This window comes from Vitis vinifera, chromosome 11 (assembly GCF_030704535.1).
Source record: "Vitis vinifera cultivar Pinot Noir 40024 chromosome 11, ASM3070453v1".
NCBI classification, from domain to species: domain Eukaryota; kingdom Viridiplantae; phylum Streptophyta; class Magnoliopsida; order Vitales; family Vitaceae; genus Vitis; species Vitis vinifera.
In genome coordinates, this window is record NC_081815.1 from 18,204,404 (window position 1) to 18,232,167 (window position 27,764).

The 27,764-nt window shown below is 37.1% G+C and overlaps 1 protein-coding gene across 2 annotated transcripts; it reads left to right on the forward strand.

The window, feature by feature from the left end:
* The first annotated feature begins 1,518 nt into the window (after positions 1-1,518).
* Positions 1,519-26,948, forward strand: LOC100852454 (protein OSB2, chloroplastic). Of its 2 annotated transcripts, none has more exons than XM_003633155.4 (8): positions 1,519-2,083; positions 6,318-6,456; positions 13,710-13,806; positions 25,395-25,495; positions 25,580-25,727; positions 26,223-26,287; positions 26,365-26,543; positions 26,624-26,948. In XM_003633155.4, the coding sequence occupies exons 1-7, from the start codon at positions 1,641-1,643 to the stop codon at positions 26,512-26,514; spliced, it is 1,143 nt and encodes a 380-aa protein (XP_003633203.2). In that variant the 5' UTR covers positions 1,519-1,640; the 3' UTR covers positions 26,515-26,543; positions 26,624-26,948. The 2 variants fall into 2 exon arrangements, with proteins under 2 accessions (XP_003633203.2, XP_010656866.1); XM_010658564.3 differs by having other exon boundaries at positions 13,710-13,797.
* Positions 26,949-27,764: the final 816 nt, after the last annotated feature.

Consider the following 27,764-nt stretch of genomic DNA (forward strand, 5'->3'; position numbering starts at 1 on the left):
ACTATTGATCACTTGATCACTAGCCTCCTTTCCCTTCACCTTATCTTCTATCCACAATCTTCCAATTTATTAAACAATGGAAGTTCCCAATTGCCGAAAATTGCAATTGTAAATGGTGTGATTTAATGTAAAATTGAAGTGAGTCTATAGTATTAACGGTTATATAACTAGTTTTTCAATAAAGTTTCATATGATTCAGAGAAAAAATAGATAAAAAATTAATAGATATCTTTTATTCAATGGATACAAATGATTTCATAATTTGAGTCAAATTATATTAGTCAATTTTTAGTAGAGACATGAAAATTTTGGGAAAAAAAATTAATTTCGAATCCAATTTGTGTAGAATGTTAAGGTTTGTTTCAATTATGCTATATATAATAATTCTATTTATATTAACAATTTCTAAAACATGTTGGAAAATATTGTTAGTGTATTAATTTTTTTTTAATTGAGAAACTTTTCATGGTCAAGTCCTTACGACTCTTCATAATAGTTCACAATAATCAGGTAAATTCAAAGTATTGTCAACGACAGAATTCAAATTTAGAACCATATATTACTTAGTAAGACTACACTTTCCAATGTTCACTTTAAGCAATTAGCCACCTTGACGGTTTTTTTATTTTTTATTTTTTTATTACTTGTTTATATGATGCACAATAAGAATTGTGAAAAAAAAAATGTCAAAATATAATATATATGTATTTTAAGTATAAATATTAAAAAGTGGCAATTTTAACAATTATGTTTATAGTTCTAATTTTAGAAAAATAAATAGATTACTTTAATAGATAGTTAAGGAAAATACAATCAATATATATATTTTTAAGTCTAAATATTAAAAAGTGGCAATTTTAACAATTATATTTATAGTTCTAATTTTAGAAAAATAAATAGATTACTTTAACAGATAGTTTTTTTTTTTTTTGATAGGTAATTACTTTAACAGATAGTTAAGGAAGGATTATGTGTCAACATTAATTTTTTTAGATAATTTTATTGCATACTGAACAAGATGTAGGTGGTGAATAAGTACCAATTCTATTTCTTTTAATCTAATTTATTTTTAAAAAAAATCCAGGAAAAAAAAAATTCTTAAAGGCACAAAATTGCTTTTGTTTTTTGTTTGTTTGGCGTTTTTTTAAAAATAAATTTTTTTTATTTAATGTAATTCCTTTTTTTTTTTTTTTCATATGCAATTGATAAACTCCAACAAGGCACAGAATTAAGACCACATCAATTAAATTTCCATTTGTTATTGGATAAAGTAATTTTAATAAAATATATTTTATGCATAAATATATTTTGCATGTCTCAAATGCATTATAAAATATTTGATTTGCGTTTTTTTTTACCCTTATTTTTTTAATAAAATTATTTTTTATTTTTATTCCATCAATTAATTAATTTATTATAAACTACAAATTTAAAATAAATTGATTTTATTTTATTTTTTGTTGTCTTTTTTGTTTTCAACTTTATATTTCTACATTTTAAATTTCCTTTAAAACAATTGAGGGCAAGTGAAGGGTTTAAAGAAGGGGTTTTAGAGTCAGGTGTCATTTTTCTCTTCATCAGCTCTCCCCTCCTGAAAGCTTCAATCCTCAAAGCCCTAATTCAAAAGGCCCTAATCCGCCATGAATTCACTGTCTCGAACATTCGTGAAGCTTCTATCTTCTCCCTCAACCAGAAACCGTGTTCTCCTCCCTCTCCTCACCACTCTCAACCAATCTTCTTCTTCTTCTTCTTCTTCTTCTCTATTCTGCCACTTCACAGCCGCTGCCTCAGCCCAGAAATACCCATCCCGAAAATATAAAGCCGCGCAACAATCTTCTTCGTTGTTGTCAGCATCGGTAATTGAGCCTAGTGCAGAGGATCATCCTAGGGACAGAGGAGCTCCGTCTGGTGATTGGCCGAGGCCAAGCGAGATTCCATGGCAGGCCAAGGTGTGCAATTCGGTGAATCTGATTGGTAAGGTTCATGCTCCAGTTCAGTTTCAGCAGTCTTCTGATGGCAAGTGTTGGGCTGTTACTGTCATCGCCCAGGACGCCGATGCTGCTTCCCATTCTCCGGCTCTGTGGTAATCTGCTTTGTGCTTGTTCTATGGGTTTTTTGGTGTTTTCTGTCACGATTGTGATGTGAATTTCTGGTTTGGTAGCTGTAAGAGATGGGTTTGACTTAGTCTGTTGATATGCCCATTGGGGTTACTTGTGGTAAATGTGGTTTTAGTGAATGATCAATAAGTTGGGTGTTATTGGGTTGTGTTTCTTATGGTTTCTTTGTGAAATCTAATCTATTGTTGCAGTGTTGTTGCTATATTTCCTCCATTTGGTGTTTGTTGAGTTAGAAAAGCATGTTATAGGGTTCTTAGGAATGCAACGAGGTTGGAAATAAAGAAGAAAGGGTATCAATTGAATATGATGATGCGCTAGTGTGAGAAAGATTGAATTTTTTATTAGAATAAGCTTACACCAAGGATCAATGCAAGGAAATACAAGAAAGGTCCTTTCAAGTCAAGGAGGCTAATAATCCTCTGAGAAGTCCTCCTGAGTCATAGCCCCTTCCTTGCTACAAAGTCATTCCTTGAACATCCAACCTCTAAAGTGCATCTTCTCTACTTAGTATGTCCTCCATTTCTTTTTTAATTGTCAACGATTGTAATCTTCGAAAGAAAATCTCCACTTCATCAAGCTCCCAATCATTAAACCACCTTGAAAAAAAGGGAGCTCCAACCATCCCCGTCCCCAACTTGCTTCCATGCCTCTGCCACAAGTTTAGAAAAGGTTTTTCCAATGTTTGATCCTTGCCTCAACTCACAAGTCTTTCCAAAATCTAACCCTTCTTCCATTCCCAACTAAAAAGCGAGACCTACTTTTTATCCCATTCAGTTATAATGGCTTTCCACACTTCCATTCCATATCCATCTCTCACCCCTCTCGAAAACTACCCCTTTTCTCCTCTCCAAATTTCACCATCATGATTCGTTTCCATGAGGATTCCCTTTTTGTATCAAATCTCCAATTCCACTTACCAAGCAATGCCTTGTCTAGGACAAAAAGGTTGTGAATTTCGAGGCCCTCATCCTTCTTTCCCAAGCGAACTAAGTTCCAATTAACTAAATGAGGTCTTTTCTCTAGTGTACCACCTCACCATAAAAGTCTCTTTGATTCTTTTCTAGTCTTGAACCGACCTTTGATGATGAGTAAGGACATGAAGTTAAGCAAAAGACTTGATAAAGTGCTTTGATTAGAGTAAGTCTCCCACCCTTAAAAAGGTATTGCCTCTTCCATAGTGCTAATCTTTTCCTAAATCTCTCCTGCAATGTATCCCACACCTTGGAAGATTTATAAGAGGCTCCCAAAGAAAGACCTAAATAGGAAGTGGGTAGCTTCCCTATTCTACAACCTAACACCTAGGCTAATTCTTGTGCATTAGATACTTTCCAAATAGGAATAACCTCGCTCTTATCCAAGTTAATTTTTGGGTCAGAAATGACCTCAAACCAGATAAACACCTAACTTAAATATCTCAACTAATTATGATTGACATCGCAGAAAATCAAAGTGCCATCGACAAATAAAAGATGAGACACTTCCATTCCTTCCTTACCCTTTCATCCCACCTTAAATCTTGAAATGAAGCCTCCACTCTTAGCTCTAGTCAACATTTGACTGAGAGCTTTCATAGCCAAGATGAACATATAAGGGGATTCGAGATCACCCTACCTTAAACACCTAGAACTCTGAAAGAAACCAAATGGAGTTCCATTAATGAGGATTGAAAAGCCTGCCATGGAAATACATCATTTTATCCATCTTATCCACCTTTGTCCAAATTGCATTTTAGTCATGTCGTCATTAAGAATCCCCAATTGACATGATCATAAGCCTTCTCAATATCCATCTTTCGAATAAGCCTAGAAATATTATTCTTTAATATTGAGTCATTGGCTTCACTAGCAATAAGAATTGCATCTAGAATTTGTCTACCTTCTATAAAGCATGCTGATAAACTGAAACCACCTTTTTCACCACTTTCTTAAGTTTGTTTGCTTGCACATTAGCTAGCAACTTATACGATCCCCGTACATGACTAATGGGTTTGAAGTCTTTTAGATCTTCTACTTCATCTTTTTTTTGGGATCAACAACATGAAAGTGGTGTTTAAGCTTTTTTCAAAAGTGCCTTAAGTGAAACACTCCCTAAAAGAACCCATGATCTTAGACTTGATGAAATCCCAACAAAATTGCCTAATAGCCATAGTAAAACCATATGGCTCTAAAGCCTTATCCCCACCAAAATTGGAGAGAATCGAAAACTTCCTCTTGGGAAAAAAGCTTCTCTAAGCTTCTGGAACTATCATTCCCTAACACTTCAAAACATAAGCTCCTTATGCTCGGTCTTCAATCTCCTGTCTCAAAAGAAGAGAATGAAAAGCTCTAAACACTATCCTTAATTTCGTTAACCTTGGTCAAAATAGGACCATTAACTCTCACTTTGGTCATCAAGTTTCTTATACTTTGTGCATTGGCCATTTTGCAGAAAAACCTGGTATTCTTATCTCCATCTCTTAACCAAATTTCTTTAGATTTTTTGTCTTCACGAAGTTTTTTCCATTAAAACCCACTTTTGTACTCCTCCAAGGCCACCCTTCCGGCCTCTGCCTCCTTTTAACCAAGAGAGGAGAAACTCTCTTTAGAGTCCTAAAAGCTAATAGGAGAAAGAACCTTTGCCTTGTTAAAAGAAACATTTCCAAAGACTCCTTTATTCCACCCCTTAAGATCCTTTTTAAGAGCCTTTAGCTTCACTGCAAGGCAATGATTGCTAGATCCAGCATAACCCATCCACTAACTTCAAATGTGATCTTTGAACCCATGAGTCTTAAGCCACATATTCTCAAATTTGAACGGTGTTTTGCTCTTTTTGATTTCTCTGCCCTTAAGAACAATGGGACAATGGTCAGAAAAAGGCTTAGGAAGCATAAGTTAAGATAGGCCCGAAAAGTGCTCCTCCCACACTTATGAAACTAAGAAATGGTTCAACCTCGAGGATGATTGAGAGTTCAAGCCTTCGCCCCAAGTAAATAGACCTCTAGAAAAAGGAAGGTCCCTCAATCTCAACTCTTCTATAAAATCTAAAAAGTGCCTCATTTCTACAGAGAGTCTTAGCAATTCCTTCTTTCCCTTGGAAATTTGATTGAATTGGAATCCCCACCTAAACACCATGGATCTTCCCACACGCCTTTGGTAGCCCCCAACTTTTCCCTTAGTTCCTCTTTCTTCCCCCTCAAAATTGGTTCATACACTCCAGTGAACATCTAAACAAAGCCATCCTTACAATTTCTAAAATGGCAGGAGATGGAGAACCCTTTAGACTCCATATCCAACATAACACTTGTCCCAAAAAACCAAAATGCCACTTGACACACCTTTGGCTTCCACCTAAATTACCTCCTCATCATCATTGAGTGAGGGAATGATGATGAGTTTTGCGAAGTTGGAACTTTAAAGGTGACATATAAACACACACACATCAACAATGCATACATGTATGACCAGTTGGAGCTAGGAACTAAAAAGTTTTAGTTAAACTTCAATAAGTTTATTTTGTGGATTTTATGATCTTATATATTGAAACATATTGTTTGAAGTTAAATTTGTCAAAATTCTAGTGTTGCATGTTTCCATATGCATGATATTGATGAATGCTTATGTTTTGACTCTTTTAATCTTACTGCTTTTAGCAAATTTGGTTATATATTGCTCTCTACTTCATTGTTCCAATATATGTATAATTGATATGTGTATGTGTATATTTTTTCCTATTTATTTTGCATTATGTAAAAAGAAACTTATTGTATGAGATACAATATATTACACAATACAGAAAAATAGAAAAACAATGCAGGATATCATTTATAGGAAAAAACTATGCTTGTGATGGTTTGATTTGCTAGAGTTCCATAAAGCAAAACTAGACAAAAGCATTTGTTTGGGCTTGTAAGGACACTCTTTCAAGTTAGTGAAAATTTTCTCCTTTTCTTTGAGTTGTAATTTTACAAGTGAGATTGATATTCTAGACATGGCTACCACTTGATGGATATTTTAAAATAATTTTTTTAATATTTTAACTGGTGCCACAAACTTTGTTCCTATACTCGTAGCAAAATTTACTATTTATTTTTCATTGCAAAGGTGAATCAAATTTTATGGCTTGCTTGTTGTCCTATCACATCATTCTATTACTTGTGCTTGCTGTTGATTCACATAATTTGTTATAATGCTAGCTTACATGCTTCATTTTCCTCATAATCAGGATTCCATTAACATTTGAAGGTGATTTGGCTTATATTGCTGTGTGTCATCTGAAGGAAAATGATTGTGTCTATATAGCTGGACAACTTATTACTGATCCACCTCCACTCGATCTAAATCAGGGTCCATCTAGTTTCCAGGTAAAATCTAGTTACATAAAAGAAATTGGAGCTTCACTAAGATGTGGGGTCATTTATAGTTTATGATATTAACTCCCTATTTACCTTTAGGTCTCTTTACTCCATGCGCTGGCAAAATCATTCATTCTTTTAAATTTCTCTTTGGTGTTTTTGGTTGGGTTGTTAGGATCTTTTTGAGAATACCTCTGATGTCCCAAGGCTCAAATTTTTTCTTTTGCTTCCCTTTTTAGATAGTGGCAATTCAATTAGATCTAGCAGCCCATTTGTTTGTCAAATGAGTTTGAAATATGGGTATTAGATTTTGAAGCCCAAGTCTAAAAGTTGAGACAATGAGAGGGCATTTACCATCCTTTTAAATGAGGTATATACCTAGGGGCATAAGGAGTAATTGAATTAAGTTTAGTTAGTTTTAATAAGTAGCATCTTATAGGCAGAAAGTTTGGAGAGTGACTCTTTTGTTCTTATTTTGGATCATTTGGAAGAAGAGAAATTGGAGATCATTTGAAAACATTGAAATAGCGGATCAAACAATTTCCATGTGAGATAAAGAGACCACCCTGAGTGTCAGTGCAAGTTCTAAGTGGACCGGGAATTTGTCATTCTCCCCCTGCTTATTTCAATTCTTTATATATTCACCCAGGTAGAGGGACCTATTGTACTTGGCAAATTTTTTACTCATCAGGTTCTTTGCACCCAAGCACCAGAGAAACTCATTGTAGCAGGTGAAACAATATCTGGTCTGATTTGTGGTAGGGATTTAGAAATCAGCTGTGTCCTTGGTGCAAATGATTTTTTTAGCGATTTATGGAGTGATCTTACTTAGAGAAGATATAGCTGTTGTGTCTCTCAAAAATCTCTAATGCTGCCTTTACTCCTTTATATGGATGTCTCAATTCCACGTGTCACATTTGAATTGGTTAGAAGGATTCGTCTGAAGTATTCGGAGGAAAGCCCTGTTCTTAAGAAGACAAACCATTTGGGTTCTGTTTGCTTAAGAACACAGAACCTTCACACTTAAGAAAACAGAACCTACACACAAACGGACTATACCAAAGTTTATATTATAATGAAGACAAACTGTTCAAGGCCCCTTCAATAGCCTTAAAAGTTTTACTGATTTACTTTCTTTGGCATCAATCTGATCACTTATCTGGTTGTAGCTTCTGGTTTTTTAAAACTGTCCTTGGGTTAATCATTGTGGTAAATATTATTTATGTTATATAAAATTTTTAATGAGTAGACTTGGTAGTTTAAAATTTTAAGGGGAAGCCAAAAAAAATAAAATTGTTTGAAGTCTGAATTTGTGACTTATGCTTTTTATGTGTTCTGCCTTTGGCATAAGGCATGTGGCATGAGATGAGGCATTAACCTAATTTGTCCTCTCACTTTTATTTTCAAGACTAAGATGACACTCTTCTCTTGGCTGTATTGAGAAGTTTTCCATTGAGCTTTTTTGTGGTTGATGTTGGAAAATAAGAAATCTACTTATTTACTCATTGAAACATTAATACAGATATATATATATATATATATAGAGAGAGAGAGAGAGAGAGAGAGAGAGAGAGAGAGAGAGAGAGATAGATAGATATATACACAACTTTCAAACTTATATGATAAATGAAAACCAACTAAGACAAATGACCTACTCCTAAAATTCTTCTTACAAATCTTTTAAATTACAACTTCCCTCATTTACATGGTCAACTAATTTAAATATGCACAAAATCTGGTATAAATCAGATAAGTTCCATGAAATCAAGAACAATTGTTGGGTTTCAACACTCCCTTTCAAGTTGGTTCAAAGATATCTTCCATTCCCAACTTGCCAACCATAGAGTTGAATGTAAGGGCTTGTTTGGTTGTTGTTTTTGAATATCGTTTTGGAAAATAGTTTTTAAGAACAGTTTTTGATGTTTTTAGAAAGAAAAAAAATTGTGTTTGGGAACTGGATTCTGGAAAACAGTTTTTGTTCTTAAAAAAAAAACATGTTTGATTGAGTTAATAAAAAAAGATTTTTAGAACAAGTAAAATAAAAAACAGATTTAAAGGTTTTTTTTTTCTTCAATTAACTTGATATTGTAAGTATATAAGTAATTTTTAAATTCACATTTTATTTAAATTAAAAAAATTATTCTGAAATTTATTTACAGCAATTATAATTTTTGTTAACTTTTAGTAGATAAATATGAACATGGAGTATGATATATATAAATAAGGTAAAAAATTAATAAAATAAAAATAATTCAAATATAAATATAATTTTTATACCATTTAAAAATAATCATTGATTTCTTAATGTAATTTAAAATATTATAAGATAAAAAAAATTACATGATATAATAAATTAAAAATGATTCAAATATAAATATAATCTATTTACCATATAAATACATGTCAGATGAAGTTGATCAACATATAAATGTATCTTATACAAACCATGTTATTATTTATTAAATATGATATTGCATATAAATTACCAAATATTATTTTAGCAAATATTAAATTTGATGTTGCATATAAATTATAAAATTTACAAGTTTTTTTTATAATGTATAAATTATAAATTACTAAATATTACTTAACCAAATATTAAATTTGATGCTGCATATAAATTATGAAATATAACTTTACCAAATATTAAATTTGATATTTATTAAATCTAATGTTGCATTATAAATTATAAAATTACAAGTTTACCAAATATGGTTCTCCCTATCCCAACAACCACCAGCAAATCCCCAAGCCCAAAGCTTTCCCCCAAATCCCAATCACAGTTGAGGGTTGTCGAAGTTGGAGAATGAATCTTATGTTTAGTCCCAGCGTCGACGATGATGAGTCACCATCCACTGGCATCAAAGCTCCCGCAGTTCGTCAATTGTAGTGAGGTAAGGGAGCCCCTCATCCCCTGATCTCTCATCTTAAAAGACTTCTAAGGATGTAACGGTTGGGTTAAACGAGAATACGTCTTTTTCTTATTTAATCTTCATGGCAGACAAGATTGATTGTTTGAAATTGGGATTTGAGAATCTCAGAATCGGACTTGTCGTACCTAGTATCGGACTTGGTGCAGTTAGTGTCGAGGCAGGTATGACTTGGTCGAGTTGTACCGGACTTAGTCGATATTTTGAACCCTACCACTCTTTTCCACCCTGCTGCCACGTGCCGTCGCTCACAGCATCTCCACCAGCCTTGCCCTTCAAAGCACCGCATGGTCATTGACGCCTTTCACACCCACAACCATTCACTCACGCCAAGACGACCATGGTCAACCAACATGGCTGCCATCTTCATCCTCCATGACCTTCATTTCATGCTGTTGAAGGAGAAATCACATGTAGGGAAACACAAAAAACAGGAGAAGAAAACACGGAGAACAGCTCTTCCTTGAACAGTGAAGAAAACAACCAAAACAACTTTTTTTTGTTCTCTAAAAAGAGGCCTCTCGAGAACATGGGAAACACAAAAAACAAAAATCACCCCCTTTCCCAAATACGTTTTCAGTGTTTTTTGTTTTCAAGAACAGAAAACGGTTTTGAAAACAACAACCAAACAAACCCTAAGATTCTGAGCTTCCTTTCTGAAGACATTAACTAGTTGTAGTTTGGATGCAACAAATGGAGTGCAAATCGACCCACTGTTATTTTTTTCTTAATGGAATGTCTATCAATCTCAACATATGTAGTCCTATCATATCGTACTGGGTTGGGAGTAATGCTGATTTCAGCCTTGTTGTCTCAATATAGTCTCATGGGATCCTTAAGATTCACTTCTAGTTCCCCTCAATAGACCTTTTAGCCACATGAGTTCAGAAATGCCAAGGGCCATAGCTTGAAACTCAGCTTCAACACTTGACCAGGCAACTACTAGTTGCTTTTTGCTTCTCCATGTAACTAAGTTGCCTTACACAAAAGTACAATACCTTGAAGTAGATCTCCTATTAGTAATAAAACTTGCCCAATTTTCATCTTTGTACGCCTCAACTCTAAGGTGATTGTGCTTTGTGAAAAATAAGCCTTTTCCTAGAGTTAACTTCAAGTACCTCAAGATTCTCAAGACTGTATTGATATGACATTTTAAGGGGGAGTGCAGAAATTGACTTACCATGTTGACAATATATGCTATATCTAGTCTTGTGTGGGACAAATAAATTAATCTCCTAATGAGTCTTTGAGAAGAGACTTAGCTAATAAAAAAAAGTAATATTCTTAGTTCTATTATGTTATTGATGGAGAATATTTGGAAGTTATCTTAAGATCTAAATATTTACAATTGTCATAGTGTTTATAGGGGAGTAAATAGAACAATAGATTATTTAGTTAAGAAAGGTATTTGCAATTTACTGTTGATCATTTGGAGGTCAAATTTTCCTAGAGATGTTACAAAGTTTGGTTTTGAAAATTATGGTTCATATTTCAATCGAATTTGTAGATATTCTTCTTCGTAGTCTCTTTTTATCCAAAAAAAATAAAAAAATCTCTCAAACCATGCTCGAGGAGATAACTTCAAGCCATACAATGATTTCTTCAATCTACAAACCTTTCCATTGTTGATTTTTCCTTCAAAACTAGGCGGCAAATCCATAAATACTTCTTCTTCCAAGTTCCCATGGAAAAATGCATTTTTTTTACATCAAATTGTTGTAGAGATTCTAATGGAATTCATCTTTTCAATGAGTGCAAAAGGTTTTTGAGAGTTAATTCCATAGGTTTGTGTGTATTCCTTTGCTATTAATCTGACTTTATACCTCTCAATCAAACTATCAGCTTTGTGTTTAATAGTGAACACTCACATGCCACTAATTTTTTTTTCTATGGGCAAATTGATAGTGTCCCGTTTCCGTGGAACATCATTTGGAGCCCTTGTGGTCCCACTAAGGTGGGTTTCTTTGCTTGGAAAACATCGTGGGGGAAGGTTCTAACCCTAGATCAACTCAAAAGGAGGGGGTGGTCCATAGCTAACGGATGTTTCGTTTGTTGTGCTGAAGAGGAGTTGCTTAATTACATTCTTATCCATTGTCTCAAGGCTAGGGTTTTGTGGGAGCTCGTTTTTGCAATGTTTGGCGTGATGTGGGTCCTTCCTCTTTCGGCTAGAGATACCCTCCTAGGTTGGCATGGATCCTTTGTGGGCAAGAAGCGTAGAAAGGCTTGGATGACAACTCCTATTTGTTTATTTTGGTCGGATTGGAAGGAAAGAAACATGATAACTTTTGAAAATGAGGATCTCTTGATTCAAAGGATGAAATATTTGTTTGTATGTAATCTTTGGTCTTGGTCTAAGTCATGTATAGATATATGACCTTTAACTTTAATCAACTTTTTTGATTGATTGGGTTCTTTTTGTATCCCCTCTTCTTTTTGTTCTTGCCTTTAGGTGCCTCTTGTATACTCCCTGTATGCTTTGGGTTGCCCTTTGGGTGCCCTTTTCTCTCAATATATTTTTTGTGTGTTTATCCGTCAAAAAATTGATAGTATCCCATGTTTCATTCTTATACAAGGCTTTCATCTCCTTAGGAACTAAATCCGAGGACAAATGAGTAGTAAAGGTATTATATTGGTGGCAAAGTCTATGATGAGACAAAATTTGACAAAGCATGTTTAGTACAACTTCTAATAACTTTCTGAATAGCTATAGGAATATCAAGATCAGTGTCAAAACCATGATTGAGTAGAAAGAGTTTAGAAGGATTAAATGTACTGGTCGTGTGTACAAGAGATTAGGTCTTATTCTTGCATTGGTAGCCTTGGTTTCCTAGAGTTAACCATCAAGTCTGAATCAACGTTTTCTGCTACTGCTGGTTGTATGACGTAAGTTTCTTTTGCTGCTGCTGGTTGCATAATGTCAACCTCCTCTACATCAGCATATTCAGTAGAATGACTCCAAACGGCTAAAGGAAGCATCCAAGACTTATCTTCCTACAATATTTTCTCCTCCTAAAGATAATATTTCTGGTAATAGGGCTGGTTTTTTTTTAAAAATAACTAATATCTATGGAGACAAATTTTCTGTGTAGGTGGATGATAGCACTTGTACCCTTTTGTGTGTGAGGTAGGTGTTGTTTCAGGGTGTCTATTAGAGTTTAGGCTTTTTGTGGGCATTCTATTGATAAGGTAGGCAGCTGTAAGTACTGCATCTCCCCAAAAGAACATAGGAATGTTTCTAGCAAACATTATGACTCTAGCTACATCTAACAAATGTCTATTCTTCCTTTCAGCTACCTTATTTTGTTGATGAATACCTACACAAGAGGTTTAATGAATAGTCCCATTCTAAAAGAAATACTTTCCAAGGGTTTGTTTTAAATACTCCCTTCCATTACCCGACCTCACTACTTGCAATTTTGCATTAAACTAGGTTTGGATCATTTGGTGGAATTGTTTAAGGGTGAGGATAGTATTGGATTTTTCTTTTAGGAGATATTTTTATACATGCAAGTTTATTTATTTATTTAGATGTTACCACTAAAAAGAGGGCTAGGTCAGGAGGCAGAAGATTAGACAGAATGAAGGATATGAGTAGAGGAACATGTGTGTGTGTGTGTGTGTGTGTTGGTATCTCCTTGCTGTACATGTGTCATGTTTTATTAGTCTATATTGGTGTGTCTGTATTGTGTCCTGTGTCTGTACTGGCTTCATAGATGGAAGGGCGTTTTAATTCTTACCAAATGGTTGTAGTAACTTAACTCATCATTTGAAGTGCCACAGATATTGTACTCTACTATAAACTTGGCATGTGGAACCATGTCCCAACTTTAGGGGTGTATGTGCGCTTTGACTTCATCTACTTCAAAATCCCTTCCTCTGTTCCCAAATGTATGCCAATGAGGCAACCACTTGTCTGTAGAGCTCTTATAAAGGAGGAGGGTTTCCCTTTGGATTTTGTCAATGCAATGCATAGCTATGTTATTTTTTCGCCTGGGTTTCCTGTGTGTTCTGTCTATGCTGGTGGTGCACCCTCTTTTTTGGTACCTTTACTGGATTGCCTTTACCTATTAGAAAAAGGTGATAAAAATAAAATATCACAAAAAGAAAAGCTGAAGGAAGGACTTTGTATTTTTTTTTTTCCTTCTCCCATTGCCTTCTTGCTTGGATTTGAAGTTTGAGTTGCGGTGGCTTCAAACCGGTATACATTTGAGAACCCTTTCTCTGTATTAGCCAAGAAGAGAAAAAGGTGGAGCTAGTTTTCATGCATCTCTCTTTTCTCTCAAGGTATGTATCATGTTTATGAATCTAACATGTGATGTTGGAAGTTGTTAGGTGATGGTGCATACCGTTAATTTTGTCATGGAATCTGGTCAAAAGTTTGCACATCAAAATGAAGAAAAACCGGCTTCCAAGCATTCTGGTAATTCATGTTGGTGATTCTTAACCTCATACATGATTACATCTTTGTCACCTTAATGATTCGGTTTATTTTGATAATTGCCACTTTCAATTTCCAAGGTATAATTGTTTTCGATAATATGGAAACTGAGGCTTTTTCCAGTCTAAAATTGTTGATACTAAGATTACATTTATTTAGTTGATTATCAGTATTGTTTACTAAAGTGATTCTAATTGTGTTTGTGCTCTGATAGTTGAAAGTAAGAATGGATTGAGGGATTCCTGAATGGGCCAATAATATATTGGAAGATGACATATTTAAAAAGAGTCTTGAAATGAAGTACACCCTGAAATAAGGATGATTATAAATTTAAAAATAGCTTCACTTGTAATTGCAGCTATGCTTAATACATACATGAGAGGTTTTTTCCCTCCTTAAATTGTTGATAATAAGGTCGCATTGGTTTATGTTTGTCTACAGTAAACATTTGTTGTTCTTTTGCTCATTCTTGATGATATTTTTAGAAGATGAGAAGGTTTACAGAAAACATTATATTCTTAGAAGATGGAATGTTTACTGAAAAACATCAAAAGAGAAGTAGAACTAAGATTTTTGGTATAGTTTGGAAGTCCATTGAACTTAAAAGAGAATTGATAATTATAACATTTAGTGCATGTTTGAATAAATTTCCTATTTTTTATTTTTTAAAAAGAAACTATTAGACATAATGTAAGAATTCTTATATAAAGAGTAGGTAAGTACCTAGTCTACTTGAAAACACTTTTTTAAAATTTTAAAATTTAGGTACAAATTTTACACTTCTGCAAATTTTTAATAGTTTGAAAAGAGTTTTTAAGAATACAAGGTCAATTTTTAGTTTTTGTATAAGAGTTCTTATATTTTATATAACAATTTCTATTTTTAAAAATAAAAAATAGGAAGTTTACCCAAACACCACCTTAAATGTCCCATCAGAGCCATCATTAACCATTGGTCGTTAAGGTGTATTCTCAAAATACCTATATCTATAGTTGTGGCAATAGGGGGTGTGATTTGGTAATATGCCAATTTGTCCACTATTGATAGATAAAATGATTTCCTTTACTTTTGAATCCTAAATAATTTGATTAGGGGTCAGTACACAAAGATTTAAGGTCATTTCTTTAATTTGCTCTCCATTTATAAGTTCATAGCCTTCGCGCTAGCTTCATCAATGTTACCTACCAAATAAAAGGGGGATGCATTTAAAGTTGTGGACAATCTCTGTGTGTTTATGAGTGTGTGTGTGTACTTATATTTTATCAAATTTGTGATCAAGGTTCAAAGAGCATATTTGGTTTGTCTTCAAGAAACCGAGTTCCAAAATCTGTCGTGTAGTTTGGTTCGGTCTTTGGGGGTGGGCAGGTTTTTGGAGTGGGGTGCTTTGAATTCTCGGGGAATGGCAAGGGGGTGTTAGTCTTTTGGGATAAAAGGGTGTTAAGAGCTGATTGGCATGGAAATTGGAGTTCTTTCAGTTTCCTATTTGTTAAAAAATGTTGAGGATGATTTCTGCTGGGTTTTTATAGGGGTGTATGGCCCTTCTGTTCGGAGGCATAGGGAAGATTTTTGGGAGGAGCTGGGGGCTATCAGGGGTTTGTCGCAAGACCCTTGGTGCATAGGTGGAGATTTTAATGTTGTCAAATTCTTGAGTAAGCGAAATGGATTTTCAAGGCTGTCTTTAGCAATGAGAAGGTTTTTGAAGGTCATTGAGGATTTGGAACTGCAGGATTTACCTCTATAGAGGGGTTCTTTCATGTGGAGAGGCAGATTGAATAATCATTTACTATCAAGGTTGGATAGATTCATAGTTTCCGAGGATTAGGAGTGTTTTTTCAGCGGGGCAGTTCATTATCTACTTCCCAAACCTATTTCTGACCATTGCCCAATCCTGTTAGATGGTGGATGTGTGAGAAAAGGTCCTTCCTCGTTTAGATTTGAGAATATGTGGTTGAAGGAGGATGACTTTAAGGAATTGCTAAGAAATTGGTGGATGGTCTCCAGTTCAGAGGGTCTTTCAGTTTTATTATTTCTGAAAAGCTGAAAGCGCTTAAAGCTATCTCGAAGGCTTGGAATAGAGAAGTATTCGAAAATACCAATACTAGAAAGGAGTCAGCCTTGAGCCAAAGGTGTTTTAGGATTTTGTAGAAGGAGATAGGGATTTGTCTGTTGAGGAACAAAGGCTTAGGAAACAGGCTATGGAGGAGTATAAGAAATGGGTGTTGATGGAAGAAACCTCTTAGAGGCAAAAATTTAGGGAGTTATGGTTGAGGGAGGGAGATAGAAATATTGGTTTTTTCCACAAAATGGCTATACCACTCATAAGAGAGGAAACCCTATGGTGAAGATCAAGATAAATGAGACCTGGGTAACAGAAGAGAGAGATATCAAAGAAAGGGTGGTACAGGTTTTCCACTCTCTTTTGACCGATTTAGAGGAGTAGACACCTAGATGCAATGAGCTATAGGTTGGGGTCCTAGGAGGTGAAGATGTAGCATTGTTAGAGGTCCCTTTCTCTGAGGAAGAGGTTTTTAGTGCTCTATCAGACCTCAATGAGGATAAAGCTCTTTGTCCCGATGGCTTCTTAATGGCTTTTTGGTAATTCAGCTAGGATTTTCTGAAGTTGGAAGTTATGGGGTTCTTTAATGACTTTCATGAATGGGATAGGTTCATGAAGAGCATTAATGCCTCTTTTTTTATGTTAATTCCTAAGAAAGGGGGAGCCGAAGATCTTAAGGATTTTAGGCCTATAAGCTTGGTGGACAACCTTTACAAGTTGTTAGCAAATGTGCTAGCTAATAGGCTTAAGAAGGTGGTGGGAAAGGTAGCATCCAAGTCCCAAAATGCTTTTGTGGAAGGGAGGCAAATCCTAGATGCCTTGTTGATTGCTAATGAGGCTATTGATTCGATGCAGAAAGGTGGGGGTGGTGCCATTCTTTGCAAGCTTGATATTGAAAAGGCGTACGACCATGTAAATTGGAATTTCCTTATGTGGTTGTTGGAAAGGATGAGTTTTGGAGCTAAGTGGATTAGTTGGATTCAGTGGTGTATTTGTACTATCAACTTCTTTGTTCTTAATAATGGAACCCCCTTTAGCTTCTTCCAAAGCTCTCGGGGATTGAGACAAGGAGACTCCTTATCCCCTTACCTTTTTGTGATTGTCATGGTGGCTCTTAGTTGCTTGTTAAAAAGAGCTAAGGAGGGAGGGTTCTTGTCAAGGTGGAGGTTCAATGGTATAGGAGGAGTGGGAGTGGAAATCTCTCACTTCTTGTTCACAGATGACACCTTAGTCTTTTGTGAGCCTTCTCTAAAGCAGATGACTTATTTGAGTTAGCTTCTTATGTGGTTCGAGTCCATGTTAGGGTTTGTTGAGAGAGAGAGAGAGAGAGAGAAAGGAGAAAAACCTTATTTTCATTCATCTAATCTCTACTTACAATTGAGAGATATATATATACAAGGCTAGGAGTCCTAACTACCATACATGTGACCTATATTAACAAGGAAAGATAGTATACTATACATACATTATATTCAACACTCCCCCTCAAGCTGGAGCATATACGTCATATGCACCAAGCTTGTTACAAATATATTTAATCCTAGGACCTCTGAGAGATTTAGTGAAGATGTCTGCTAGTTGATCATTTGAATTGACAAAACTTGTAGCAACACATCCTGATGCGATCTTCTCTCTAATGAAATGACAGTCAACTTCAATATGCTTGGTCCTTTCATGGAAGACTGGATTGGATGTAATATGTAATGCGGCCTGGTTATCACAGATGAGTTTCATCTGTTCATCCTTTCCAAATCGCAACTCCTGAAGAAGATGTTTCAACCATATGAGTTCACATGCTGCCAAAGCCATAGCTCGATACTCGGCTTCAGCGCTAGATCTGGCCACTACATCTTGTTTCTTACTCTTCCAAGATATTAGATTACCTCCAATAAAAACACAGTACCCTGAAGTGGAACGTCTATCTGTGGGTGACCCAGCCCAATCTGCATCTGTGTAACCAACAACTTGAGTATGACCTCTGTTCTCGTACAATACACCTTGGCCTGGTGTACTTTTGATATATCGAAGAATACGGATTACGGCATCCCAATGGCTATCACATGGTGACTGTAGGAATTGACTAACAACACTCACAGGAAAAGAAATGTCTGGACGAGTAATGGTGAGATAGTTCAATTTACCTACGAGCCGTCGATATCTCCCAGGGTCTCCTAAAGGCTCCCCCTGTCTTGGTACAAGTTTGACATTCGGATCCATAGGTGTATCTACCGGTTTACAGTCTAACATACCGGTTTCTTCCAGGATGTCTAAAGCATACTTCCTTTGAGAAAGGACCACACCAGAACTGGATTGAGCTATCTCAATTCCCAAGAAATACTTGAGTTTCCCCAAGTCTTTGGTCTGAAAGTGGGTAAAAAGATGTTGCTTTAGTTTCTGTATACCATCCTGATCACTGCCTGTAATGACGATGTCGTCCACATAAACAACCAGATAAATACACTGCCCCAAGGAGTTATGATGATAAAAAACTGAATGGTCTGCTGTACTGCGAAGCATGCCAAACCCTTGAACAACAGAACTAAAACGGCTAAACCATGCTCGAGGAGATTGTTTCAAGCCATATAGAGAACGGCGTAACCTGCACACTAAACCAGACTCCCCCTGAGCAACAAAACCAGGAGGTTGCTCCATATAAACTTCCTCGACAAGATCACCATGAAGGAAGACATTTTTAATATCCAGCTGATAAAGAGGCCAAGAGCACATAGCAGCCATGGAGAGAAGCAAGCGGACAGAAGCAATCTTGGCAACAGGGGAGAATGTGTCACCATAATCAGAACCATAAACTTGAGTATAGCCTTTAGCAACTAAGCGGGCCTTAAGGCGATCAACCTGACCATCAGGACCAACCTTAACTGCATAGACCCAACGACAACCAACTGTAGATTTACCAGGGGGTAAAACAACAAGATCCCAAGTGCCATTAGAGTGCAGAGCAGCCATTTCATCCACCATTGCCTGTCGCCAGCCTGGATGGGAAAGAGCTTCATGGGTGTTCTTGGGAAGAGAAACAGAGGATATAGCAGAAACAAAAGCAGAATAGGGTGAAGATAATCGATGATAACTCAAAAAATTGTAAATAGGATGAGGGTTACGAGTAGAGCGAGTACCTTTCCGAACAGCAATGGGTAAGTCATGAGGAGAAGGCAGAGCCGGGGCAGGTGAAGCCGAAGGGATAGGAAGTGAGTCAGCAGGTGCCTCAAGAAAAGGGAGAGGAGCAACGACACGCGGACGACGATGATAAACCTGAAGTGGTCGAGGGGGCATAGCTTCAGGTGGGGAGACAATGGGAATGGGCAAGACTTCAGAAACGGGAAGAGACTCAGAAGTGGTGGAAAAGAATGGTGAGTCCTCAAAGAAGGTGACATCAGCGGAGATAAAGTACCGATGAGTCTCAAGGGAATAACAACGATAACCCTTCTGAAGTCTGGAATATCCCAAGAAGAGGCACTTCATGGCTTTGGCGGAAAGCTTGTCCTGTCCAGGAGTGAGAATATGAACAAAGCAAGTACAACCAAAGACACGAGGAGGAAGGAAATAAAGTGGTTGGTCAGGGAAAAGAAGGGAGTGAGGAATCTGATCGTGTAAGACAGAGGAGGGCATACGATTAATCAGATAACAAGCGGTAAGAATAGCGTCCCCCCAAAAACGAAAAGGAACGTGACTATGGAGGAGGAGAGTACGAGCTGTCTCAACAAGATGTCGATTCTTGCGTTCAGCTACCCCATTTTGTTGAGGAGTATGAGCACAAGAAGACTGATGAAGAATTCCATGATGAGACATAAACGAAGTAAATTGGGCTGAAAAATATTCCCTGGCATTGTCACTGCGTAACACACGAATAGAAATATTGAACTGGGTTTGGATTTCAGTATAAAATTTCTGGAAAATAGAGAATAACTCAGCTCGATTTTTCATTAAAAATAACCAAGTACATCGAGAATAGTCATCAATGAAAGTGACAAAATACTGAAATCCTAAAGTAGACGCAGTCCGACAAGGACCCCAAACATCAGTGTGGACAAGCTCAAAAGGAGACTTTGCCCGATTATTCAAACGCTTTGGGAACGAGACACGAGTATGTTTCCCAAGCTGACATGACTCACACGGAAGCGACGACAAAGTGGAAAAACGAGGAACCATCTTCTGGAACTTGGAGAGATTAGGGTGGCCCAGACGATTGTGAATGAGGAGAGGAGCATCAGTGGAAATGCAAACTGCAGGAGATGAATCTGAGGTGAGGTGATAGAGGCCTTGAGACTCACGTCCTATGCCAATCGTCTTCCCCGTACTCCGGTCTTGCAAGGTCACAAATTTATCAGAAAAGGTAATAGAGCAATTAATAGTACGAGTGATTTTGCTGATGGAAATAAGATTAAAAGGACATTCAGGAGTATAAAGGACAGAAGTGAGAGGTAGAGAAGGCAGAGGAAGGGCCAAACCAATACCTTTAGCCACAGTTTGAGAACCATTAGCTAAGGTAACAGTAGGTAAATCAGAGGTAGTAGTAATAGAGGAGAAAAGATCCTTATTACCAGATAGGTGATCAGATGCTCCAGAATCTAGAATCCAGGGTCCAAGAGACGATGTGTGGGTAAGGCAAGCAGAGGCATTACCAGGCTGGGCAACAGAGGCAATAGAAGCCTGAGATGTCTGAGATGCAGAGGAGCTCGGAGGCTGAGGCAGCGGAGAATCAGAGGACTGGGCCATATGGGCAGTGCGAGGAGGTCTTCCATGTAACTGATAGCAACGATCACGAGTGTGGCCAAGTTTATTGCAATAGGTGCAATGAGGACGTTGGCCTCTACCTCGGGTACCACTGCGTCCTCCTTGAGAAGTAGTGTGAGAAACTAACACAGAAGAATCTGAAGCGCTAGCAGATGGCAAAGTCTGTGTGGACGAGAGACGGAGGAGGCGAGCAAACACGTCATCCAAGGACGGAACTGATGAACTACCAAGAATTTGATCACGAATAGGCTCAAGATCCGGACGGAGGCCAATAAGAGTAAGGACCATGAAGAACTTGTCAAGCTGCGTTTGTTGAGCCCCAACATCAGGAGTAAGAGGCATCACAGTCAAGAACTGCTCCTTAAGAGAGGCAATCTGACCAATATAAGTAGATAGATCCAAGTCCTGTTGGCTGAGATGGACAATAGCAGAAGCCACCTTATAGAGACGTTGGATATCATTCGTGTATAATCCTTTGGCCTGAGTCCAAAATTTAAAACAAGTTTTATAGGCCTGAAGATGAAGAAGAATCCGGGGATCAACCGATTGCCATAATACACTACATAACTGGGCATCTATCTTCCTCCACTGTACGCGGTCAACCTCAGGGATATCTGTCTCCTGGGTAACCAAGTGATCTTCATATCCTTGACCCATAAACCAAAGTTCAACAGAGGCAGACCAGGAGAGATAATTCTCACTGCCAATCAATTTCTCTGAGGTAATCAGAGGAGATCCAGAGAGAACAGAGGTAAAGATCTGATTTTTGGTGGTCATATTCACGTATTTGGATCGAAGAGAGCCCTAAGATGGGTGCAGATTTCGGCGGAGAGAGACAAACAGTGAGACCACGGCTGTGAGAGGTGCAATCAACGGAGAAAAAGGTCGTGACGTGCCTGGAGAGGAAGAGAAGCAGTACCCAAGCCTCGGAGATGGAGAGGAAGCCCTGTCAGATGTGGTCGGAATGGCAAGAAAGCCAAAAACAGAACAAAAGGTGGAGATGCAGGGCTCGGGGGGGGGGGGGGGGGGGGGGTCTGCCGGAGGGCTAGAAGGCCAAGACGCCGCCGGACGAGCCTGGAGATGTGTCGGACGTGGCCGGAAAGTGAGCCACGCGCCGTCACGCGCCGGCGCATGGGTGACAGTCCGACGGGGAAGATCGGCGCGTGGGGGCGCGTGAGACTCCGGTTGCCGGTGGGGTTTCCACTGGCGTGTAGATCAGCCTCCGGCGGTTCGGAATATGTGGTCGGTGCCCGGAAAAGAGGTCGCCGGAAAAATTCGCCGGAAAGGGTTGCCTGCGTGGTGGAGATCCGACGGCGATGAGGTTGTCCGGGAAGAGAGGGTTCACCGGAATTGAGTACACGGCTAAACCGAAAAATTAGGTTTTCTCCTTTGGCTCTGATACCATGTTGAGAGAGAGAGAGAGAGAGAGAAAGGAGAAAAACCTTATTTTCATTCATCTAATCTCTACTTACAATTGAGAGATATATATATACAAGGCTAGGAGTCCTAACTACCATACATGTGACCTATATTAACAAGGAAAGATAGTATACTATACATACATTATATTCAACAGGGTTGATGGTGAATTTGGACAAAAGTGAGCTCATTTCGATGGGGAGAGTGGAGAATGTAGAGGAGTTGACTCTTGAGTTTGGTTGTAAGCTTAGTGCACTCCCATCTTCTTACTTGGGTCTTCCTTTGGATGCTCATTTCAAGGATGTGGCTGTTTAGGATGGTGTAGAGGAGAGGCTTAGGAAAAGACTTTCGATTTGGAAAAGGTAGTATATTTCCAGAGGGGGTATACTTACCTTGATTTGGAGCACTTTGTCCAATATGCCTATCTATTGTATGTCTCTGTTTTGTATGCCAAGGAGGGTCAGATTGAGGTTGGAGCGAATCCAAAAGGATTTTCTTTGGGGAGGTGGGGCCCTTGTGAGGAAGCCTCATTTAGTAAATTGGTCCATTGTTTGCTTAGATAAATGCAAGGGTGGTATGGGTGTGAGGAATTTGGTGTTGCTCAACAAGGCTCTCCTGTGCAAATGGAGTTGATGTTTTGTAGTAGAGAGGGAGGCCTTGTGGAGGCAAGTTATTTGTGGGAAGTATGGGGAAGAAGAGGGAGAGTGGCGGTCCTATGAAGTGAGAGGAAGTTTTGGGGTTGGATTGTGGAAGGCCATTAGGAGAGAGTGGGATGTGATGGGTAACAATATGGTTTTTTCTGTGGGGAATGGGAGGAGGGTTAGATTTTGGAAGGACAAGTGGTGTGGAGACGATTCTTTGTGTATTGTTTTCCCTTCCTTATTTGCTATTACGTTGTCTAAGGAGGCTTGGGTGAAGGCTGTGTGGAGCCATTCTGGAGGGGGAGTGTGGGATCCCTATTTCTCTAAACGGCTCAACCATTGGGAAGTGTCCGATGTGGAGCGTTTTCTCCAAAGACTGCAAAGGAGGAGGGTGTATAGTGATGTGGAAGATCACTTGTATGGACAAAGTCAAAGGATAATATTTTTAATGTCAAGTCTCTATATAAGGCTTTGGAACCGGTAAGAGAAGGGGATTTTCCTGCAAGAATAATTTGCAACTCTTGGGTGCTACCGAGTGTGGGTTTTTTTGGCTTGGGAGACTATTTGGAAAAAGGTCTTAACCTTGTATTGGATTCAGAGGAGAGGGTGGCCTTTGGCTAACAGATGTTACTTGTGTCTTTCAAAGGAAGAGTCTATTGATCACATCCTCTTGCATTGTGAGTTGGCGAGGAGCTGATGGAACTTCTTGTTTTCCCTATTGGGGATGTCATGGGTGCTTCCATTTTTAGTTAGAGAGGTGTTGTTAAGGTGGCTTAGGTCTTTTGTGGGAAAGAAGAGGAAGAAAGTGTGGCTAGTAGTTCCCCTTATGCCTTTTTTGAACAGTTTGGAAGGAAAGAAACGGTAGGGCGTTTGAAGATGAGGGTCATTTGGTTCAAGGGTGTAAATCTTATTTCCTTTATAACTTGTGGGTGTGGGCTAAGGGGTTTTTAGTTTCTAGTCCCCCTTCTATTGTTGATTTTGTAGATTGATTGGGCTCTACGTGAGGGGGCGCTTTCTTTGTTGGTCCTCTGTTTTTAGCCTCCTTTGTATACTTCTTGTGTACTTTCAGGTGCTTTCTTGAAGTGCCTTTGCTAATTTTAATATATTGCTATTTACTCATCAAAAAAATATATATATTTTACTTTTAACGTCCTTGGTCAACTATTTTCTCCTTTCTATTATTCATGGAAAAGGCAACTTTGAAGGGCTCTTGCTTCAAATTTCACTAGAACATATTATTAGTTAGAATCAAGTTGTTAAGGCCGAAAAATGTTATGGATCCACTTGCACATTACCAATGCTCAATGGATTAATATATGTCTATCTAAATAATCATATGAGTGCTCAGTGGCTGTTAGAATATCATATTTTTCATGTTCATAATAAATCTAGATTAATATATATGAACTTACTATGTTTTTCAAACAGGAAGAGTTGTTCAAGTTCTAAAGGTACTTTTGGCTCCAATTCTGAATGTTTATTAAATTGTTAAAATTTTTGTACAGTTGTTTATGAAGTGTTCTTTGGTCGAAGTGGTTGACCACGTGTGTGGCAAGGTGTTTTAGGCTGAGGGGAGTAAAGCTGCCTGAGGGAAAAGTTGGGTGTGAATGATGGGAGTGGACCTCTTAGAGTCACCAAGACTAATGACAAATAAAGCAATTCCTAAGAGTGGGTGCAGAGTGATGGACTCAATGAACTGTGGCCACTTTAGCCCATATTTTTAAAAGGTGCAAGACTCACCTAAGGTGCAAAAGTCTCCTATAACTTAGGTGCAAGGTGCAACACAAGGTGCGTGCTTAAGTGAAGTGAAATGCAACCTAGGATGCATATCAATTTTATGAAATATGATTCAAAATCTAATCCGATCAATAAAAAATTTAAAATTCCAAACATTTAAAAGAAGCATTCAATAAAAAAAGTAATGAAATTATATGAATTTCAATATACAATTAGAAATTTCAAGAATAAAAGTGTTTAAAAAGGAATGCTAAAGTTGACAAGGTGTTCTTCAATAAAGCGCATGTCTTGGCAAACAAGGTGCTATAAGTAGGGAGTGGTTGCACCTTGATCCTAGGTGCGCTTTAAGCGCACCGTTTGAACTATGCTTTAGCTTTATATAGGAATTGAGAGAATGCCATCGAACTGGGTTGTATGCCAGAGCCAATACCATCTGTGTGCATGCTTTGCAAACCAGGAGGTCTTGGTTGCAATGCTTGGAACAAGAAGCCATGCTTAGATTTAAATGAAATCTCACTCTCACTTTCTCTCTGTCTCTCTCTCTCTCTCACACACACACACACATGCAAATCCAAACTAGCGTGCACACACAATGAAATACAAAGACCCTTTTTAATTTAAAAAATCGTTTCTTGTTCTTCTCATTGTAGCAATTATGAAGGATGATCTTGGTTAAGCAAACTGGAGAGTTTAGCATTTGATCATAAAATTGTTTAAGATTTTTTTTTTTTTTTTGATTGGCAAAAAAGAATATATATTGACAAAGCCTTGGAAAAGGCACAAAAAAGTACACCCAATGAATAAAATTGTTAAGATTTAGGACAGAAGTGGTAACAATATGTACTGAACAAGTTAAATTTTCATTTCTTAATTACCCTATGTGTTCCTTCAATGACTTGACCATCTAGATTTTTAAATTGATTTCACCAATAATATTCTTGATGCCATTGACAAGTAGGGAGTAACTTCTTTTTCAGCTCTCAAGAAGGGAGGGGACTCTGGATTAAGCTTATGGAGAGACCTTATTATGAATCCAAAACAATGGAGGGATAACCGTCAGGATAAACTTAATGGATCGGTGAGGCCCTTCTCTTTTTTGATATTGTCATATATCTTTCAGATTTTACTGATATAATTTAGACCTCTCCTGTCTGCTTTACAGGTGAAGCCAAAATTTCCAGATTTTAAACGCAAGGATGATGGTGTTCCCCTCTGGCTTGATAGTGCACCAGAATGGGTTTCCTCAAAACTTGAAGGATTGGAATTTGATAATCAAACTCATAAAACGAAATATTTAAAGAGGAATACTGGTGAGCATGAACTAATGTTTCTTATTCTATTAACAGATTAAAATTATTTTTGTTTTAAATTCACTTCTGGCTACATATGCATGTATGCAAATTTTCAAGGTCAATATAATCTATGCAACCAAACTTCAACCTCTAATGACTTTGACGCTAGACACCCCTATGATTCACTTTTGGGGCCTGCAATGTTCTATTGAGTTCTTTCTTTGTTGCACCAATTGATTTAAAGATAGGGATGGGGGGAGTCGATTTAGAGGGTTTAGCAATGTGCAATTGTTGAGTATGTTGTGATTTGTTGACTAACTAATACTTTGATTTTCTGTTTGTATTTTGTTTTTCAATAATCTTGAGATGTTCATTTGACCTCCACTATGTTCCTTGGTGTTCATCAAAACTTTTAACTTTCGTCTTTTATTATCTTTGGCTGGTTATTCAAACAGTTTGTGGTCATTTAACATTAAAAAAATAATATTCACTAACTACATTGTCTGGTGTCAGGGGATGAGTCCTGGAAGAACTTGGTGGAAAACCCAGATAAATGGTGGGACAATAGATCATCAAAGGTAAAAACTCATGAGTCTATCCTGGTAATGTCGTGCCTCATTTTTTTGGTTTCTCATCCCCTATCCTTTCTCATTAGACCAAGGAAAAGGCTCCTGATTTCAAACACAAAGATACTGGTGAGGCACTATGGCTCTCCAGCTCACCAGCTTGGGTACTCTCCAAGTTGCCTCCCATAAAAGCTGGAAAAAATGTGACCTTCACAAAGAGAGAGACACTTCTGTCTTAAAGCCAATTTTAGGAAGGAGAAAATTTAAGGTAACCTGTTTCGATGCTTCAACGCTTGTGTTGTGCTAGTATTTAATCATTTCAAGATGAATTTAGTTTTTTATTTGCAGGAGCTGCACCTTACTGCCATCTTTAAAGCAACAGAAAGTTTCCAAATGCCGTATGCATCATTTAATCAGAAGGGAAGCATACTCGCATTATCATTCGACCACCATTCTGATGCTCGAGACATGGGTGATGTATTCTTTTAGGATGAACCTTTAGGCACATAAATGAACCTTACTGCTAAGAACAATCATACATATATACAAGTTCTGCAGGATAAGCTGTTTCAGAATGTTTATATTGGGTCGGAACCTGAGCAACCAAGGTTCTATTTTGCTCCTGCTAGTACTCTGCAGGTGAATGGTATTGGAAGGTGATCTTGACAGTTTAGATATGGCTTTTTGCTGGGCTAAAGAATTTTCTCCCTCCTGGGCAATTAAGGCCTCAGGCGAAGGTACTGTAACCTAGCCTGGTTATGCTGTTTAAGTCAGTTAGAAATAAGCTAATATTTAATTTGCAAATCTATATACATGCTTGTCCAAACAATTATATCTTCACCCATAATAGGTATTAAGGACTTGCATAAAATTGTTCTTAAAATGTTTTTAAGAACTTAGAAAAGTTTGTAGCATTGATGAAAATATTGGTTTTTACGGATATATAAGGAAATATTGATGGTAATTTTGACAAAAAAAACATATCAATGGAAATTTTTTTGAGAAAAAAGTAAAAAGAAATGATAAAATAAGAAATAATACACATAGAGGGCGTTTGTTTTTTCAGTTTTTTATAAAAAGTAATTTGTTTTTAATCTTTAAGTTGTTTGTTTTTCTATTTTTTCATGACTTATTATTAACTTTTTGTTAAATAAAAAAAGTTAAAATATTTGGTTTTTTCTAAATAGAAAAAGTATTGTGTTGGTTTTTCTTTATTTTTTAATATTTAATATAAATAAAATATTAAAAAAAATAAACAATATAATATTTAATACTATTAAATATTAAAGTTTTATTTAGAATTAAGTAAAAATAAATAAATGTCACCTTATTTTTTTTGGTCAATTGAATTAATATGTATAATATAACTTATAATATTTGTATCTAGAAAAGTAGAGATATTTAGATATATAAAGGAAATGAAAGACCCATTAATGAACTATTGGTTCTAAGCCATCTTGATGAATCAACAATTCGAAGTGCTTTTCTT